Source organism: Momordica charantia (assembly GCF_013281855.1).
Source record: "Momordica charantia cultivar OHB3-1 chromosome 4 unlocalized genomic scaffold, Mcharantia_2.0 BLBB01000004.1, whole genome shotgun sequence".
Taxonomy (NCBI): domain Eukaryota; kingdom Viridiplantae; phylum Streptophyta; class Magnoliopsida; order Cucurbitales; family Cucurbitaceae; genus Momordica; species Momordica charantia.
The window spans coordinates 24069754-24086420 of NW_028275162.1; the positions used below are offsets into that span (position 1 = coordinate 24069754).

The 16667-nt window shown below is 32.5% G+C and overlaps 1 protein-coding gene across 1 annotated transcript; it reads left to right on the plus strand.

The window, feature by feature from the left end:
• The first annotated feature begins 538 nt into the window (after positions 1-538).
• Positions 539-8228, plus strand: LOC111011769 (RNA-binding protein 2). Its single transcript, XM_022285656.2, has 6 exons — positions 539-825; positions 3314-3447; positions 3528-3840; positions 3936-3997; positions 4111-4192; positions 5646-8228. Exons 1-6 carry the CDS (start codon positions 747-749, stop codon positions 5747-5749), a joined length of 774 nt encoding a protein of 257 aa, XP_022141348.1. The 5' UTR covers positions 539-746; the 3' UTR covers positions 5750-8228.
• Positions 8229-16667: the final 8439 nt, after the last annotated feature.

Genomic DNA, 16667 nt, shown 5'->3' on the forward strand with positions numbered 1-16667 from the left:
TCGTAGGATATTAAATCCTAGGTAGGTCACCATGGTTTGAACTCATTCTCTCTTTAAGTCCTTTGCTATTTACATTGGTCCTGATTGACCACTTGAGCCATCCCATGATGGTTTAAGAGGGTCTATTTTACTCGTGGGGCTCTCGCCTACGGGAACCCGCCTAAATGAGGTAGGAATTCTCATTTAGATTTCTTGCGGGCAAGATGGAGGAGAATTTTTATGTTTTTTTATGAAGATATTCTTAATCATGTTACCTTGACCATATTGTATAATTGACACCTACTCATTTCAATTTGTTGTACTAATTTATCTTAAAAATACATTTGAATTTAAGTTTCAAAATCTGAATTAAGATTTGAAAACGTTTTCAGAAATTAGATTGCAAAACCTGGAAATTCGTATTTATAAGCTCGATTTTCAAAATAGAAAATAATGGTTATCAAATCGCCGTACTTAATTGATCTGGATATGACGTGGAATTAGATAATTGATTGTTGGCTAATATCTACGGTGAGGTGTCGCGTACTGGATCCTAGTGTGTCTGAGGAGCTTCTTCCAGCGCCAAACATTTACTCGGGCTCGGAAACAAGAGAAGCTCCAAATTAATGGCCACTTCTTTTTAGGGTTTTAGAATTCTGTAAGTGCTGGTCAAGTTCGATAAATTTGTCTCGGGTTTCCCAAGATCGCGCTTTCCCTCTGTCTTCTGTCTCACTCTGAAGCTCTAATTTTGGAGAATTGCTGGAGATATGGCGGATGACTATTGGAATCGGCAGCAGCCTCTGCTTCCCTCGCCAGGCATGCTTAAACGACCCCGTAATGATTACGGTACGCCTTTGTGTTTATTGTCTTTACTTTCCTGCTACCCATAAATTCTTTCTATAATTTAGTTTGTTTTCTAAGTTCCCTTTTGAATTCAACACGTTTTTCTTTTTTTTTTCTTTTTTTTTTAAGAAACAATTTCGTTGGTGGTATGAAATTATAGAAAAGGGGTAATTCCATTCACGGGAGCTACAAAAAACTTCTTCAATTGGGTAAAAGAGAAGAAAGAAAAGCTATAGCGGTGTAAGAGAGGAGAGCATTTACACCACAGTAAGACTATAGCATCAAAAGATTGATCAGAAGTACCCTACTTGTCTATTAAGATTCTGCGGTTCCTTTCTTGCTAAGTGACTCAAAGCATATAGTCAATAACATATAGTCTTATCGGTCATTTATGCTCCTTGTATATGAGCTCAATAGCAGTTTTATTGCATATAGTGATTTTTCTGGTATAAAATTCGATGAAAATTGTAAGCGAAGAAAAATTTTCTTGAAATATCTTGAGAACTAATGAGAACATTCTCTTATTGTTTGTACTGGTTTGTTAAATTAGCTGTGAATAATCAGTGTTCACGAGGTAATTGAATTAAGGTTTATTCCGATAAAGTTGTAGTTGTAATTGAATTATCACCAGCAATCAATTACGTTTAGTAAATCAGACTAGAAGAAAATGAGGGCCAAGCAGTTGACTATGAAGATCCTTAGTTGGGATGTGAAGCGTTGGGGGTTGGGGGAATAGTGTAATGCTATAAATGATAAGAGAGGTCCATCCAAATGTGGGGTTAATACAAGAATCTAAAATTAAATTGCTAGGGTTCTTATCCAAAAAAAAATCTAAATTTCTAGGGTGGATATAAATATAGTAAAAGCCATGTGGAGGTTGAGGGGGATTGGGTTGGCTTCAAAGTTGAGTCTGGGAGTGATTTTGGGTGGCAGATTGCTTTATAGGTTAAAGTAAGTTGAATGTAGTATGTAGGAGTGCCCAAGGAAAAAATTATCCATCCATTGAAATTCATTTGGGTGGGTGATGGATGGAAATCTGGTATCTAAGTATTTATGGGTCAAGTAACTAATATGGAGAGGAAGGAATTCTGGAATAAAGTGAGGAAGATGGATAGTGGTGTACGGGGGGAGACTTCAATGCAGTGAGAATAGTACAGAAATCTTCAGCCGGATCAGGAAATTAAAGAAGCATGATGAACTTGAATAAGTTAGTTGATGAGATAAGAATGATCGAAACTCCCTTAATTAATGGAAGATATACCTGGTTTAGCTTTAGAGATGTTCTTGAGTAGTCCCTAGTGAATAGGTTTTGTGTGTCCCAGGAATCGTTAATAAAATTTCAAGAGTTGAAGACAATAAAGAAGGCTAGTACAACTCTTGATCCCCATTTAAATGTGTTGTTAACAGGGGAGCTTAACGGGACCATGCCTATTTAGACTGTAGAACCATTGGGTGAAATATCAAGAATTTTATAGGACAGTAGAGAGCAGACATGGAAGTAAAAAATAATGTGGACATTCGGGTTTTAAATGATACTAGAATCTGGACAACTTGAGTGGGATATAATCGAATGGGGATTAGGAACATTAGGAAACTTTAGATAGAGGAGGAAGGAAATTCAAAACCTAATCAGCAACATAAATAAAAAAGGGAGGATGGGTGCTTGGAACAGAGAGCTAAAGAGAGAAGAAAGCAATGAAATGGCAATTACATGAGATCATCCTTAAAAAAGAGAAGAGATACTTCCCAAAATTTAATGGTTAAAAGAATTTGATGAAAGACTTTTGGTATATATTTAATAAATAATCATGTTTTAGTGGAAGACTTAGCCGTTTTTATAAGAAATTAGAAAATCTAGTTTTGATATCATGTTATTGTAGCCGTATTGGTATATAATTCATGAGGCTTGTGAATTGTGATCCCCTACTATAATTATGTTTAGATACTTCATGCAATTTATTTGGCATGATCTACATTTCATACGTATAGTTGTTAACAACCTGCTATAATTTAAAACTTTTCTGAAAGAAAATTTCACTTGATTTTCTAGAGTATAAGCTGAGGGTTTTTTGGGGACTGGAAGAAATTTTCACTTGATTTACAATTGGTCTTTTTAAAGCCTTGATTTTTTTATTTTTAAAATTTTCTTTTACAGAGGTCCCCGTCCATTGAACTTAAAGTAATGTTGTATAGAATTTTCATTGGGCCAGGGTCAAGAGAATATATATGTGGAATATGAAAGCATAACTGAACTGCTAAAACGATCAATTTGAATAGTAAGATAGGAATTTCTAGACTCATTGAACTCGAGTGATTTAATTGAATTGAAGTAGTGTTGCGGACCCATTTTCTTTGACATATTTTCTATTCCTTTGCTAAAGGGACATCCGTTGTTTCATGTCTGGAATAAGCTCATTTTGTTTGTCTTGATAACAGTTTCCCTTTATTGTAAATTGCAAATGGATTTAGGCCCTTCTTTCACTCTCTGCAGAACTTCCATCCTCTGGATTGCCTACAGGCCATGAGATGCACAATTATTTAGTAAGTGATGATCGTGGTGGTCCTCGGGCTGTTAAAGATACACAAACGATTGGATCAGCATATGATCGTTATCTCCAAAGTGTGGTATGACTGAAATCTTCATTTATTTTCTCTTCTTGCCTTGCTGTTCGAGTGCTGAAAACTTGTCCTAATTGCTTCTGAAGCAACTTTCTTCTTTTAATTCTGGAGAAGTACCTACCCATGGGGATATGGGAATGGCAAGGCCTGTTGCAAACAGAATGCCAGTTGGGAGTAGAATGCCTGGGCCTTCAATACCCGATCCTGTTGTAATGAGTCGTCCTCCTGCAGTTTCTCCCGATCTGGCACCAAATGGTCGAAATATTGAGTATGGTAATCATCTCCCCATGGATTCAATGACCAGACCAGGACGTGAAACTGTACCTCTTCCACCTGATGCCTCCAACACTTTATATGTTGAAGGACTTCCTTCAGACAGTTCCAGGAGAGAAGTAGCTCGTATCCTTTATCTTAGTGGCGACCCCGATGCAAAATTATTTTTTCTTCCTTTTCAATTATTTAGTTAAGAACTTCATTCCTTTACTTCAATTTAGATATTTTCCGCCCGTTTGTGGGATATAAAGAATTGAGACTTGTGAGCAAAGAATCTAAACATGTAATTGGCTTTTTCCTTGTAATTATTTTCTTGTTTTTTGATTTCTTTGTTAACTCCTTAATATGTGCTAACCTTTACTGTGTTTTTTATGTCACATTTGTTCCAAAATAAAGCGTGGTGGGGACCCTCTTATATTATGTTTTGTGGATTTTGCAAACCCAGCCTGTGCAGCAACTGCCATGAGTGCCTTGCAAGGTGAATGATCAAATTCCAATTCTTTCTTTTTCCATTGATTCTTTTCCATGTATGGATCCATGGGCCCTATGCGTCAAGATTATATTCAAATTTCTTCCACATTGGCTTTTGCTGTTCTTATAGAAGCAACATTTTTCCCATGTCACTTCATTTTCACTCCAGATAAAAAAGATTGGGATTAATAATTAATAGTAGAATATCCTTTTCTTTAGACAAAATCTTATCATGTATATACTATTACTGAACTTATTTACATGCGTGTATATCATGTCTTTCTGGTTATTTGGGGTGACTATGAGCGTTCTTGTTTGTGTTCCATGTTGAGGAGTTTTGGACAACTTAGGAGTTTTGGTTAGAGTTGGAAACCTTACCTGGGATGGGGTCGCATTACCAAAATCCCACGGCATTTTAATACTTTGATCAAGGAGTCATCTTTGAGAATTTCCCAGAATTTACAATCTTTCATGGAGAGGAAAACCTGCTTTTACAGGCCGTGTTTGAATTGGAATCACACTTAGTGGGATCTCAGTTTAAGTAGGAATCTTCATGAAGTGGTGGAGTGGATTGCTCTCATAGTAGATAAGGGGCATTGCTTGATTAGTAAAGAGGAAGAGCATATTTGGACAAAGGGAAGTTTTGGGTTCATATTCTTGTAACTCAGGTTTGGTAAGATCAGTGTATGGAGAAACTATATTTCAGTGTAAGAGTTCAGAGAATTCCATTTTCAGTGCAAGATTTCATAGGAGCTGTTTGATGTATCCTTGTCCAGAGAAGATTAAAATTTGTCTGGACTCTTTTTTTGGGAGGGTGGATACTTAAGACAAGATCCAGACAGAAAACCCTTTCAGTTGAGTAGTCAATGGATCACCCTTTTTCTTTGGCTCCTGTAATGGAGCCTTTGGAGATTTCTTCTGCGTTCTTCACTTATGCAGGAAGCACAAGTGGAGCCTTTGGAGATTTCTTCTTCACAATTTCATTATGCAGGCTCTGTCTTTCCCCCGAAAAACCAAGAGAGAGAGAGAGAGAGAGCCTTTTTTCTTCCCTTCATGGCCATCCGTTTACAAAGAGAGCTAAACTATGGCTTATTAAAGTTACACCAGTGCTTTAAGAAGTGTGATTAGAGTTTGAGATAAATGGAAGAACTTTTCAAGATGAGGAACATCGGTGAAGAAAATTTGTGAAATGTTTTTTTGCGACTCCATGTGTTGTTCTCTACAAGTATAGTGGGTTTTTGTTACTCCAGCTTTTGGAAGCTAGTCTTGTTTGTACATCTTATTAATGAAATTTTGTTTCCTATTAAAGATGACATGTAGTTGCATGCTTAATTCACTATTCTGCTATGATGGTATATATGTGCAAGCAGTTACGTCATTCATGTGGCAACTAGTTTATATTTAGTATTTTTGTTGAAAGAATACACGTATATATACTCACAAATTGACTGATTACACAGGTTATAAAATGGACGAACAAGATCCTGAATCTAATTACTTGCGACTACAGTTCTCACGACATCCAGGTCCGAGGTCTGGTTCTGGATCTGGTGGTAAAAGGTGAATAAGCTTTAGAGACAGGATGGGCAATTTAAATGGGAGACGTATCATCTTCTAGTGCACACTTTACTAGCTGCTCATGCGCCCATTATATGTTAGACATGCTGTTAAGATAGCCAAATTGTAGTCGACCCCACTGAATATTTAAGTTGCATTTAAATTTAAGGGGATTAGATCCAAAGAGTTGTAATAGTCAATTGTGCAATTGAATTTTGATGTACAATCATGTCAATGGTTCAGAAAGTGAAGATATGTCTGGTACAATTTTATAAACTGTTGTTTTTACCCACACAAACAAAAAATACGCTTCCACTTAAAAGTTTTGGCCGATGCATTAATATTTTAAACTCCAATATTTGTGACATATTGAAAGGTTAGTTTTTGGTTTTATAAGGGCGCTCGAGAATCTCCATGAATCCCTAGCAAGTTAATATAGGTTCTCATTTAAAATTGCTCTTAAGTTATAATTATTCTTACTTCCTCACCCCATCCCAATTTTGTGTCTGCAGATTATTGTAGCTTCTTGTCAGGAACAATTAAGATAAATGTTGTTTGGGGTCCTATTAGTAGCTGATAACTTTGTTTGTTAGATTATATTGAACTATTGGAAATCTATGAATATTTTGAGTAACAGGGGTGAAGACAACCAATTTCATTATTGTTTGGATTTGAGCTTTGCTTAAAGAGGTAGATATTCAAGTTCTTGGAATTGCATGGAATTATTTTACTGTATTTCTAAATCAAATTAGTACAATTTTTATTTCATTGTTTTCTATTGCTATCACATTTGCATGGTAAGATTCATTCAGGTACTGAAGCAGGAACTTTCAGATTTCCTGCATCCTCCAACGCACCAAAATCAGCCTATTTCGGTCGCCATTCAACCCATACGAGTATGCAATTCCCCAGGTAACTAACTTTCAAAAACTGCACTAACTGTATGCCGTCCCATGCAATAAAATGTTAGTTTGAGGCATCAGTTACAGTCAAACATACCTCTTGACATGATGATGTCTTATCCCCATGTAAGTAAAACAAATAGGATTCAGAGTTAAATTTCGACTTCAAGATGGATTATTTCAATCAACTAGTCTTTATTAGTTGAACAGTCACCATAAAAGAAATTTCTTTGATTTAGGTAGTAAGTATCTTGGAAGTTTCCCAGCTATCATCTTATAAATCACCTTCTTTTTGAAGATCCACGAAATTTCAGGGCAGTTTCCTAGCTATCATCTTATAAATCACTATGTAGAAGTCGAGAGATGACTACAAGAGCAATGCTATTGTATGGATTTATTAAGTTGGTCGTTTTGCATGCTGAATTTGAATTTTCTATAGTTATGGCCCCAGCTATTTATGACATTGAATTTTGTATCCTAGAGTTCATATTTGTACAAACTTTTCCATGTCTTCTCCCCCTGTCCATTTGAGTGATAGAAAGGGGTGTCCCTACTGTTGATGTTGCATGCCAAACAGTTATGATTCTGAATTTTCTATAGAATGTTTATGAGAAATTTTCATATATAATTAGTGGGAGAGGCCAAGTTTTGAAACCCAGCTCAGGTTGTTGAGATTGGAGAGGAATATGGGGTGTGCAACTGCAATACTTATTGCATGGGTCTGTTTAAATGTGTCAACAAAATTAAGTGCACAACACGTTCATCCATCTTCTCCTCCTCCAGCAGCTCCTCCTCCCATTGTTTCCTTGTTTCCCTTGCCACCAAAGAAGCATAAGCAATTACAGTGGTCACTACCTCCGGTTGCTGAGCCAATAGTTCCCTATTTTCCTTTTGTGTATATACCATCTCCATCTGTGAAGCCTTATGAACACACATCACCACCACCACCATCTCCGGTTGCCGTTGCGGAGCCAATAGTTCCCTATTTCCCTTTTGTATATATACCATCTCCATCTGTGAGACCTTATGAACACACATCACCACCACCACCATCTCCGGTTGCTGTTGCCGAACCGATAGTTCCATATTTTCCTTTCACATTTACACCATCCCCATCGGAGGAACCTTATGAACATACACCACCGCCGCCCTCTGCAAAATGCCCCTATCGTTCTCCACTCAACCACCTTCCCCCGGGGGTCTTACTAAGGGAGAAGCCGCCATGGCCACCCAATTTCACAGTTAAAACCGCTCCACCTCCTTTTTGATCAGTTTGTTATTCGTGTTCGTGGTCCGTGGAGCATATATATATAGTGTATTTCCTGTTGTGAATATATAGATATATACCCATAGCACTCAAATCTGTGTCTGCCTCTCGTTTCTGATCTGGGATTTGAGGCATGAGTTCGACATCAATAGCTTGGAAATGTTAAACTTGAGGCTAGATTTGGTATTGTGATGTATGAGATTGGGAAGCCTGTTTCTGTTGTAACTTAGGATTGGGTAGTATGTTTGGGGTATAGGAATGTGTAGCACCAATTTGGATTTTTTGACTTTTTAAAAAATTATTCCACCATTTTACAATATTGTATTTCATTTTCTAAATTAAGAAGAAAAAGAAAAAAAGTAAAAGTAAATAAAAAAGGAAAAAAATAGTGGGCAACCGATTTACTATTCAGCCCTATGGGATGATTAGGAAGCCAAGGTTCTCAAATCCATGCTGCAAACATGGTTTTGTTTTTATTGTGTATTATAGCTTATATTTCTTATTCTACAATAATCACCTTTAAAAATTACTGCTTGATTTATTTATTTATATCTTACCATTAAAGTTTAACTCTATATTCTAATTGCTTCCAAAAAAAAAAAAAACTTTATATTCTAATCCAAGATTTTACTAACTATTATATTTTAAATAACCTCACATTTGTAGTAGATAGGATATAAAGTTGAGAAAAGATATACCTTAGACAATTAATTCTCAAACTGTCGATATCATTAAAAATTTATAAAAAAATATTACTGTATAAATTGGAAAATGGTAACCAATTCCATTTTAGTTTTAAAAAAAACTATTTTGAAATTCCATGTAAATTTCAAGAACAAAAAGAAAAGTAGTTTTCAAAAATTGATTTCTATTTTTCAAAATCTATTTTTTTTCCTAATCAACTTTTTTTCACCTCATATTTATCTGTAACAATTTTTTTTCTTTCTAAATTTTTTCCGTAACTTTCTCCAAAATTTATTTTTTTTTCAAAGGAAAAAAAATTATTTTTCCCTCTAAAAAAAATTTTCATATTTTAAATATTTATTATTATTTTTCTCTCTCCAAATTTTTCATCTTCATATATATATATATACTTTTTCTTTTTTTCCAACCGATCAGTCTCATTTTTCTTTCTAAAAATTTAATATTTTCTCGAAGTTTTCTTACTACAATTTTGTTTTTTAAAGCTTTTCTTTTGCTCCCAATCTATTTTTCCTGAAAATTATATCTTATTTTCTCGTTCAATAATCTTTTACTATAATTTTTATTTATCTTTTTATTTATTTATTTTCTCTAAAAAGTATATTCTTGTTTTTATCTTATTTTTTTAATTATAAGTTTTTTTTCTTTTTAATTTCTTTTTTCTTTAAAATTTATCTATTTTTGTCTTTAAATTTTATTTTTCTAAATCTCTCTTTATCTCATCAAAATTTCTCCTTAAAAAAATTATTTCCATCTGTCTAAAGAATAAGAAATGCATGTCCCAAACCCGTCTCGATTTCATCTTTTTAATAATTAATATATATTTTATTAATATATTTACTAAATTGTGAATAAAATATTAAATATTTTTAAACTAATTATTAAAATAGTAAATAATAATTCCAAAACTAATCAATATATCACTTTTTTCAATTCTAAAAATAATTAAAATTAAGTACAAAACTGGTAATTTTTTTTAACTTGGTTCTCAATTACCAAATCGAAGAACGAGGTAGAGATGGTGGACTAAAGATTTTTATGAGAATGAGAGTGCATCTTTATACCCTGTCTCACACTATTGTCATCTACTCTAAATAGAAATTTCTCTCTAATATATATTTCCAATTTTATAACTTTTAAAAAACCGAAAATTAAAAATGGTTACCAAACATATTTTGTTTTCTGTTTTTTTTTTAAAAATAAAAAAACAAAAAACAGTTATCAAACATATATGAAAAAACAGAAAACAAAACAAAAAAATAAAAATAGTTATCAAATGAGTCTTAAATAATACTGATATATCATTTTTATCCCATGGATGAAGTGTATTGGTAAGAAAACTTATTTAAATGAGAACACACAAATAAATTACTAATATAAAATGAAAGTTAAATACTGCAGATTATACCATTTTATTCTATTGATAAATTATATTAGCAATAGACCAAATGTCACTAATATACCATTTATTTATCCAATTAATTAATATGTCACTAGTACATCGTTTTTATTTTATTGATGGTATATAAGTAATAAACCTAATAACATATCAGCATGCAACACAATCCTGAATAGAAAATATTGTCAAAATATAACTGATAGAAGTTATATTACTGATAGACCTCGACTACTGATACCAGTCTATCATTAATAAAAATCAATCAGTGATAGTTATTGATAAAAATCTATTAGTGATAGACAAACGTCTATTACTTCTATTAAGTAGATGCCTATTAGTGATTGACATCTATCATCAATAGACATGCACTTTTACACATTTTTGTTTGGGCTAAGCTTAAAAATTGTGTCATATATTTACGTATATTTTTTGTTTTTGTTAGATTTTTGCTATTATTTTGGACAAATTGTTATATGTTTAATTTCTTAGAGACTTTAGAGAAATGAGATAAAATCTTGTGGTTACCCCACCTAAACTGGGAATTATGTGATTATTTGATGAGATGAGTCGAGAAACGCATAAGCGCGTTGGAAAATAGAAAAGCCAGCACAAATGGACGTGAATACTCATTAAATATAATCAGGAGGACAAGAAGTTAAAAGAAAATTGTGGGGCAACACAAATGAGCGTGTAAAGTAGGTCAGTTTTTGGTTGGTGAGCATCAATTATGCTTATTTTGAATATTTTTCCACACAGCCTACTAATATCAAACAGTTCTCATTGTGAAATTTCTCTATGCAATGCATGACTTTGCACAATGTTGAACTTTTACGGTCAATATTTGTCGGGTGGTGTGGAAAATTTGAAATTTATAGAGCGTATTTGAGAGTTATGGTAGAATCAGTGATTTTGAAAAAAAAGATTTAAGTATAATTGATTTTTTAAAATCACAATCTAAGTGATACCTTACATATTAATTTAGAGTGGTTTTAAACTTTTCTAAATTCAATTTTTTAATTTGCCAAGCATGATCAATAGAAAGGGAAACGATTTTGATAATGACAAAAATAATTTTGGTCACATCAAATCACTCCTAAACACATCCATAATTTAACAAGTTTGCTCAATAGAATATTATTAAACTGAATGAGGTGCACAAAATTCATATATATGGTGCATAATGCATCTGCACATTCGAGCACACTTGATAAGAGATAGACACAGAGAAAGAAAGAGGCGAGCCCCTAATTTAAAATATAGTGCGAGGGGGACTGAGTTTCCATTTCCAAGTACAATCCTCCACCTCAAGGCGTTATTTTTTATTTCCAGGAATCTTTCCATCTTCGGAGTGCAACTTTCAATCAACCTCAAAGCCCTATTTATGAATTTTAATACTATGATAGTACCGAATATTTCAAAACTAGACCGTTATCATTTATCCATATCTACCGGTGATAAACAATATTGTGTATTAGGGATGACCCATTGATAAACGTTAATAGAAAGTTGCACATATATATATTTCATTAAAAAATACACTCATAGACATCTATAGCCATTAGTTACTATATTATATTGCAAATATGACACTACAAAACTGTCATATTTATAAGATTTTATTTACCATTTGTAAATATGACAAAACTAGTCTGGTGGATCCATTACAATATTCTCCTATTATATATTTCCTATATATATAGAAGCTTTTATGAGAAATTTTCATAATATTAATAGTGTGAGATGCCAAAGTCGTGAAGATATAATCAACAATGAGGTTTGAAATAATGCCCCCTTTGGTTCTCTCCCTTCTCATTGCATTGATCTCTTTATCAAAATTAACTGCCCAATCTCTTCCTTTTCATCCCTTCATATCGCCACCACTGCAACTACAACCGCCTCCACCGGTAGTTCCTCATAACCCTTTTATTATATTTGCACCACCTTCACCGGAGAAGCAATCTCCGTTCATGTTACGGCGGCTGGCGGTGGTTGTTACACGTCATCCGCCGACAGATTCAGGGCCGGATTTTCAATGGCAGCATCAATTCATCCGCAGATCGCCCCCACCTCCTTTCTAGCGATCAAACTAGTTTATGTCTGTGCAACAATATATAATTTTTATTTTGTTCCATATTTATTTTGGTGTTACCATTCAAATATGGGGTGGTAGATTCCGATATAGAACTTTTACGAGAGGTGTGTTAAGGTTTTGATTAGTTAAACACTACTTTGATGAACAATGAGAATGTATCATGCATTTTTATTTCTTTATTGTTTGTATATTTTTTAGTACAACATGTGGAGGTTGGAGATTCGAATCACCTTATTTTGATGAGAATTAATTAGCTGTAGCCAATAAATAAATAACCTTAAAAAAAGCTTACATGATTCATTTATTGATAATTTGCCAAAAAATTTATTTTCTATGACTTGATTTTGTTTGACCTAGCTATTTGATATAATTAACAAATTATTATTATTATTATTATTTTTAAGAAAACGTAACATGGTTTGAAGCTGATATGGAATTAGCAAATTTATAGCTTAAAATACGTAAATCTACTCTCGAATCAAAGTTCAACTTTATAAATTTAAGGTTTAAACAAAAATCTATGTCGTGAATAAATAATTAGCTAGATCTAATATGAAAACAATTAGGGTTAAAAAAAGTGAGAGAGAAAAAGAAAATGTTAGCTAGATGACATTGATGTAAATATAGTCAACATTTGATTTATTTTTTCTTAGAAAAGTCAACATTTGATTTAGAAAATGTTAAGCGGGATGATATGATGTAAGTATAGTCCACACATTTGATAGATGCATGAATAATAAAGTCAACTCATATCCAATAATGGTTCAAATCTCATTTTAATCTCAAGAAAATTTGAGTGGTCTACTTTATTATAAATTAATTTTTTTTTTCTAAAAATAACTATTTTGTTCATTATTCATTATTTTGTTATCCAGCCATAAATTGTTTTAATAGATAAATGAAGTGATTCTAACAATGTATATGAGCATCATAATATAAAACGGATATTCAAAGCCACCTTGGCTCATGGGAAGTGAGATGGATGATAGGTAAAATAGCCCAATAGGCATTAAATATTCAAATATGACTATAATATATATATATATAACTCAATTTTTACCATTGCACATATATTTACATTATTTAGCTATTTTTTTTTCTCTCCCTCTTATTTTTTTAGATGAAAATCAACTAGTTAAACCACCATGAATGTTTAGAAGTAGTTTCTTCAAATTAAAAAAAAAAATCAATATATATATAGTTGGCAGATCCAATAATATTTTCCTTCAAAAAGACTTTACTTAAAATTTAGTAGAAATAATTTATAAGTTAGTAGTATCAAAATTCATAAATAAACTAAATTATTAATTTGATACATCATAATCGTCCTCTACGTCGATTAAATTATTATTTAAAAAATAAAAAAGTGATCAATTTGATATGTATTTATAAATTTTTAACCCAAATTTTATAGAAGTTTTTGATACAAATTTATAATTATATTTCAAAAAGTTGAGTGGATTAAGTATTAGGCTAAAATATTGTTATGCTAAAATATTATTGAAGGAAATTATATAAAAAATAAAAATAAAAGAACTCGTTTAAGAGTACAAGAAGTAAAATAAGACTTTTCTAAACACGAATCTAGCACAAGAAGACAATCTTCCTTGAATGCAGTAACGTTAACGTGTTGTTTTTTTTTTTTTTTTTTCCCTTCCTCTTTCTTTATTTCTTTATTTCTTTCTAGTTTTCTTTTTAATTTAAAATAAATTTGATTTCTTTCGCTTTGGTAATCAATTTGTGATTAATCTTTTTTAAAAAAATTAAACTCAAAATTTGAAAAGTTGGTACTTAAATTAAATTCTAGTGTGTTATTTTATCTATATATTTTTAACTTAAATTATAAAGGCGAAATATATAGTTTAATCTCTAATATTTTGGGTGTTTTTTTTTAAATTTAATCTCTTATATTTTAATATTTTTTAATTATATCTTCATTATTAGTAAATATTAAAATTGGTTAATAAAAAACTTATATGAAATAATATTTAGTCAATTGGCATATATTTTGAAACTGAATAAGCTTACTTAAACTAAATGAATTAGGAGCAATATCAATCGACCATAAACTTTGTGTTTGTGGATGAAATCCTAGAATGACAAGTTTCTGTTCCTTTCGGAAGAAATTAACAGTTGAGAAATTCTTAAAAACATAAAAGACTTATTTTGGGATTGTTGCAACTTTTAAAATAAATGCTGGCAACTGTGCTTTTAAAAATATTACATAAATTATAATTAGTGTGGGTAAATTTCAATTATAAACCTAGTGTTTGATAACTTAAAACTAATTTTTTGTGATTTAGTTATAATAACCAAATAGACAGGATTTCGATCATTTTATATCATAACAAAATTTGTTATACTATAATTATTTAAATTTTTATGGTCTTTAAAGTAGAATTTATATTTTATTTACTTTTAATTTAATAAAATATTAAGAAAATAATTGTTATAATAAATGAAAATAGCCAGCTCAAGAAATATATCTCCGATCAAAATGTTGTGGGTTAAAATATCACCGCCTCGTTGTTGTAATAAAAAAATTGCATCAAATAAAGTTTCATATAATTTAAATACAAAAGTAATTGAGATATTAACCGCGAAACAATATACTTTGATACTTATTAAACAAAAATTTAGAAGATAATCAGGTCAGAAATTCCGACCAACTTTCAGAATTTTGAAAGAAAAATCTCTTTTAGATGGCTTAATTTTTGCTCTAAATTCGAATGTATTAAGTATCACATTAGGTAAATTTGTTATTAACCAATTTTAATATTCACAAGGCTGAGTTGGAAAATGTTAAATTAAAAAATCTAAATTGTTAGGGAGTAAATTATATATTTAGGCTTTATAATTTAACATTATTAAAAATATCTAGATAAAATAACATATTTAAAATTTAATTGATTAGGTATCCGAACTAATGATCCTTTTACTTAAAAGATAGGTGCGTTGAACCAATAATACTCTTCATGAGAAATTTCGTGAATGTTATGTTATGAATCATTGGGTAGGTCGAGAGGCGATTTCCAACCAATGGTAATTGTATTAATTTGTTAAGCTGATGTTGGTTTGGTTGGTGATTGAATTAAAATATGGAATTTTCTATAGTTTAGGCCCCACCTATTTATGACCTTGAATTTTATACTCTTAGAGTTAATATTTGTACAAATTTTTCCACGTCTTCTCCCCCTGTCCATTTTGCGTGTGATAGTGATGGTACAAATGGGTGTCCCAAGTGTTTATTTTGCATACCAAACTGAATAGGATACTTACCATAGCCCTCAAGATCAAGGCTCATCAATCTTAGCCGGATCTTATGGTTGGATCGGATGCTCATTTGAGTGTTTTGAGCTCTAATGTGATATTAATATTCATGGGTTCCATCGCAAAATTAATTGGCAATGAGATGAGTAGTTCATGTCTATTATAAATTCTTGTTAGGTCGCTTATCTAATTCGTAATGGATCTCGAAGGACTACTTCCACATCTTCTTGACCAAATCCTCCCATCCTTTGTTTTCCATGATAGTTTGAGTGGCTTGGGGGCTCGAAGAAATATCCTTGAGATTTTGGGTTCAAGTCACAAGGAACATAACTCCACCAAGCAATAACCCCTTATATGTGCGGGTATGGGAACCGACAAAAAGGCCAAAGGACTGCCGACTCTTGGGTAATTAAAAAAAAAAAATCCTCCCACATTAGGATTACTCGTTAATGGTTGATCATCAAGTTTGATAGATTCGCCCTTTGAGATCAGAAGTTTTGGTCCTAGAGGGATAATATCAACCACTTGACGTCCATCTAATGCATCCATTATGGTTATTTCATATCCTCATTTTTCTTTTCGTATTATTTTGCTTACCATACCTGCTGCTGTAGCATTATAAACATTAGTATTACTCTTACTCATAGAATATTTTAAGAATTAAATATCTTTCTTAATTGCAGGGTCCGGGAAAAAAAATAGAAAAGATGATTTCACTGTATTTCTGACCAGGAATAGGATAAGAATGGGTAAAAAGTTTTCATATATAATAGTGGGAAGAGTTCATATGTTTTGAAACCCAGCTTAAGTTGTTGGGATTGGAGAGGAAAATGGGGTATGCAACTGCATTGCCAATGCCCCCTTTTGTTTTCTTCCTCCTCATCATATTCATGCCAATGGTCTCTTTAATTCTGCCATCATCATCATCAAAATTTGCTGTTGTAGTTGCTGCTGCACACTATATCCACCCCTCTCCTCCGCAGTTACTGAAGCCGTCGTATCAATGGCCAAAGGGGTTCATCCATAAATCCCCCTCACCTCCTTATCAGTACAAGTCACCCCCTCCCTCACCTCCTATGAACCCGCCAACCTCTAAGGGGTTCATCCATAAATCGTCACCACCACCGCCACCACCTCGACCACAGCCCTGTGAACACACAGCAGTACCACCGCCACCGTCGCTCCCACCGCCACGAATGCCCCCATATCAATGGCCAAATGGGTTCATCCATAAATCACCCCCACCTCCTTTCTAGGTGAAGAAGAAGCTTATTAATTCTGTTAAACGGTTAC

Bases quoted from the DNA above. Each gene is read 5' to 3' on its own strand.
- LOC111011769 (XM_022285656.2), top strand. From the start codon at position 747: ATGGCGGATGACTATTGGAATCGGCAGCAGCCTCTGCTTCCCTCGCCA. The intron at 3,998-4,110 runs GTAATTGGCTTT...TCCAAAATAAAG, and splicing joins TGAGCAAAGAATCTAAACAT to CGTGGTGGGGACCCTCTTAT. The intron at 4,193-5,645 runs GTGAATGATCAA...CTGATTACACAG, and splicing joins TGCCATGAGTGCCTTGCAAG to GTTATAAAATGGACGAACAA.